The following is a 3,560-nucleotide window of genomic DNA, read 5'->3' as shown; positions in this document are numbered from 1 at the left end:
TAAAAGTCACCCTGCCTCCCCGCCACTCCTGAACCCCAGCTTCCCATGGGTGCCCACACTCCTTCCCTGTGCTGACCAGCATACACTGGACGACAAGCCACACACTTTCGGTCAGTATCTGGTCCTGTCTCCCTGCGCACCACTCCACCTGCATCCCCAAAGCCTCCCGAGACGCGTTTCCAGGGGCAAGGGCTCCCCCTCACTGAACCCTGATGGCAGGGCTTTCAGGCGAGGACCATGGGGGGGAGGGGATAAGACGCAGCTCCAAGGGTTTGTGCCTGTCATCACCCTCATGGCCTGGGTCTTAATGCCTGATGGTCACGTTAACAGACATTGGGCTGCGTCACATAGGAGCAGGGACCACGTCTTCATCCTTGAAGCCTCCCATTGCGCCTGGCAAATGGCCTGTGTGGATAAATGGTTACTCCTGGGCCACAGAGCTCTCTGGGCCAACACCCACTATGCCCGGTGCCCAGCTACCCAGAGCCTTGAGACAGTGTTAACAACAAGGCTTCTCACTCCTGCTCCTCACAATGACTGCAGACCCTCAGTGAAGGGATCAGGCTACCTCCTCAAGTGCGGGCAGCTTCCCGTGGGCCCAGGTTGCTTCTTACAGGAGGGAGAGCCTGGCAGTGGGTGGATCAGTGGCAGGCCCTGGGCCGTCCCTTGGTTGAGGACAGCCTAGGAAGAGGCGCTGCCTTTGACTTCCTTCTCCACATCCCAAAGTCTGTCTTCCTCAATTCATCTCCTAACGCCTGCATCCTGTGTCGGTGCCTGTCAGGCCGAGGAAACTCGCCTTTAAAATGGCTGAAAAGGCACCGATCGGGGGGAAGTGCTCAGTGGGAGCTAAGCGGCTCCTGCTTCCCAGCCCCTACCAGGATTTCGGTCTTGTCTCCGGCAGTGAGAGAACCGCGGCCCCGAGGTCTCCGTGGGTCAGGGCTGCTGTGGGGCCTCGGTCCTTGGCAGTGGGATGCCCAGGGCAGAGTGAGCCGGCCGGCGGCGGGCTTCGGCCACCTGGCTCGGGGAGCAGAAGTCTTCCAGGAAGACCTGGGCCAGGTTCCGGAGCCGCGTGTTGGCCGAGAGAGAGAAGCGCAGCATGCACTGGACCACGGGCGTGGCGGTCAGCTCGGGGTGGGAGCCGGGGCCTGGCGAGCTCAGGTACATGATGGTGGTGACAGCGGACAGCACAGTCTCCTCGTTGGGGCTGGACAGGCAGTTGATGATGAGCGGGACGCCCCCTGTCTGCAGGATGTGCTCCTGGTTGGCCCTGTCTGAGCACAGGTTGCAGAGGCCTCCTGGGGGAGAGCAAGGTAAGTCTGGACGCTTCAGCCCCGGCCTCCTCCCTTCTCCCCTTTCTGCTTCTCTCTGCCCACTGAGGCTCAGGAAAGGGCCCGGGCCTGTGAGAAGTGGCCCAGGGACAAGGGACCCAAAGCCCATTCTGGTTTCCAGGAAGGCCTGCCTGCCACAGCCCAGCCTGAAAGTGGGCACTGACCTCCCGGTCCAGCCAGTTCAATGGTTGATATACTTTTTTAAAAAGTAAAAAACAGTCACCAACCCTGGGACCTTCTGGCCCCAGATCTTCACTAACTGCCACCCTCTTGCTGGTAACCAGCATTCACTGCTCCCTCACCAGGGAGGGTTCCCTGGAGCACCCCACTAGCCACTACCCGCCGGGTCCGGGGGACTCCTCACCACCCCGATCCATTTTCTCATGTGCTCAGAACACTTGAGAAGGCGTCTTTGCGGACCGTTTTCCTGGCACTGCCTGGCAGGCCCCACTAGCAGCTGCGTGTCCGCCACCAAGACCTCAGCTTCCTCTTGCATCCCAGCCACCCAACGACTTGCCACCCAGACGGAGGAAGACCCGGAAAGCTGGGGGCCGTGTGAGCCACGGCCACATTGGCCAGCACAGGAAGCACCCGGAGGCCGAGGGACTGCGGGTGCCTTGCGTCATCACAGGCCCAACTCCCAGGGTTACCGCCTGGGCTCCTGTGGGAAAACTGAGGCGTGAGCACGTAAAGAGACCCAGAGCTTCTGCCCAACTGTCAACTCGATAACCGCGGTCGGTGAGCAGAAGATGGAGCTGTTATCACTGACGTGCGGTCCCTGCTAGAGTCCTGGGGAAGGGGCGGCTCCCACAGCAGCCCGTCACCATGGAGGCCAAGTTCTTCAGCAGAAGGGCTGAGGAGAAGGTTAAGGGGTGTGTGTGTGTGTGTGTGTGTGTCCTGATAGTTTTTTGTTGTTTTTTTAAAGATATTTTTATTGATTTCAGAGAGGAAAGGAGAGAGAGAGAGAGAGAGAAGCATTAATGATGAGAGAGAATCACTGATCAGCTGCCTCCTGCACGCCCCCTCGCCTACCAGGAATCAAGCTCGCATGTGCCCGGCATGTGCCCTGACCAGGAATCGAACCGTGACCTCCTGGTTCATAGGTCGATGCTCAATCACTGAGCCCCCCAGGCCGGACTGTGTCCTGATAGTTTGAAGCCACATAGAGGGAAGTTCATTAAATGCTCCCACGTTCTTTGGTTAAAAAAAAGACAACAAAAAACAAGCCTCGGCTGTCTTATTCGGTGCCTGACCCAAGGGGCACTCCGGGAATACTTGTTGGAAGGTTTTAAAGCCGTGAGGGGAGAAAAGGTTGACCTGCAGAGGGTTGGGGGCTGCATGGGATGGCTCCCTGAGACCCAGCCCACCTTGGACCCCCCGTAGTTCTGGATCCAGACTGTGGCTCCCAGACAGTGCATCTGAGGGAGGCCAGGGGCTGAGCGGCGTTCCTGAGGTCAGGAGGGGAGGGAGACAAGGCTCTGACGGAGAGGTCCCTGCCTACTGGACACCCACAGGCCTTCCTGTCAATCCTCCCTCCGTGCCCACTCACCCGCGTCGCACTTGGCACACTGGGCCATCCCTGAGTGTCCGTACTGCTGCCTGTCCTTGTCACTGGGCACCATAAGGCAGGGCCCCACTCTCTGGTGTCCCCCTGTATCCCAGGCACCTACAGCTGCGGAAACTCACTGGACACATGCTGGGGACACGAATGAACCCCACAAAGTATTACCCTCACCCCCATTTCAGCAGAAGCCAAGGCTGTGGAGTAACTCGTCCAAAGTCCCAGAAGATGGGAGCCCTTTGCCACAACCATGGGAAAGGTGTCCCGAAGCTCCAAGGACAACTAACTGCTGTGGGCAGGTGCCAGGCTCGACTAGGAACAGGGACAAGGGCAAATGCTTGGGGAGGCTCAGGCTTCTCAGACACACCTGCACGTCTCTCCTGCCCTGAGAGGGTGAACCAGCCTCCTATCCACCCTGCAGACGCAACCCAGGGGTGGGGATGGGACTTATCTCGCTGTAAAGTAGGAGACAATGAGGACCCAATCACTCTCTGGCTGGTGAGTCATCATCACACCCAGGAGTGCCTGGGCGGGACACTGCCACCAAAGCCAGGGGATAACCAGATGGCAAGCCGGGCAGGGTGGGGGCAGGAGGCCTCAGGAGAGCAGCCCCACCTGTGCCCCAGTTGCAGGCCTGGGAGCCTCCAAGGATGGATCAGGTACCTGCCAGA

The 3,560-nt window shown here is 59.4% G+C and overlaps 1 protein-coding gene across 4 annotated transcripts in view; it reads right to left on the bottom strand.

Moving 5' to 3' along the window:
* Window positions 1-20: 20 nt before the first annotated feature.
* ARMC7 (armadillo repeat containing 7) overlaps window positions 21-3,560 on the bottom strand; it is a 14,128-nt gene continuing 10,588 nt past the window's right edge. Inside the window, exon 3 of one of the 4 annotated variants that reach the window (XM_006754615.2) lies at window positions 21-1,295. In XM_006754615.2, coding sequence (XP_006754678.1) covers window positions 934-1,295 — 362 coding nt within the window. In that variant the 3' untranslated portion in view covers window positions 21-933. The remainder of the gene's footprint in view (window positions 1,296-3,560) is intronic. The other 3 variants (XM_015570811.1, XM_015570799.1, XR_001515640.1) reach the window with 3 other exon arrangements.

The sequence above is a fragment of the Myotis davidii genome, unplaced genomic scaffold, assembly GCF_000327345.1.
Source record: "Myotis davidii unplaced genomic scaffold, ASM32734v1 scaffold172, whole genome shotgun sequence".
NCBI classification, from domain to species: domain Eukaryota; kingdom Metazoa; phylum Chordata; class Mammalia; order Chiroptera; family Vespertilionidae; genus Myotis; species Myotis davidii.
Note: the sequence above shows the minus strand (reverse complement) of the source record. Positions and strands in the feature narration are given on the sequence as shown.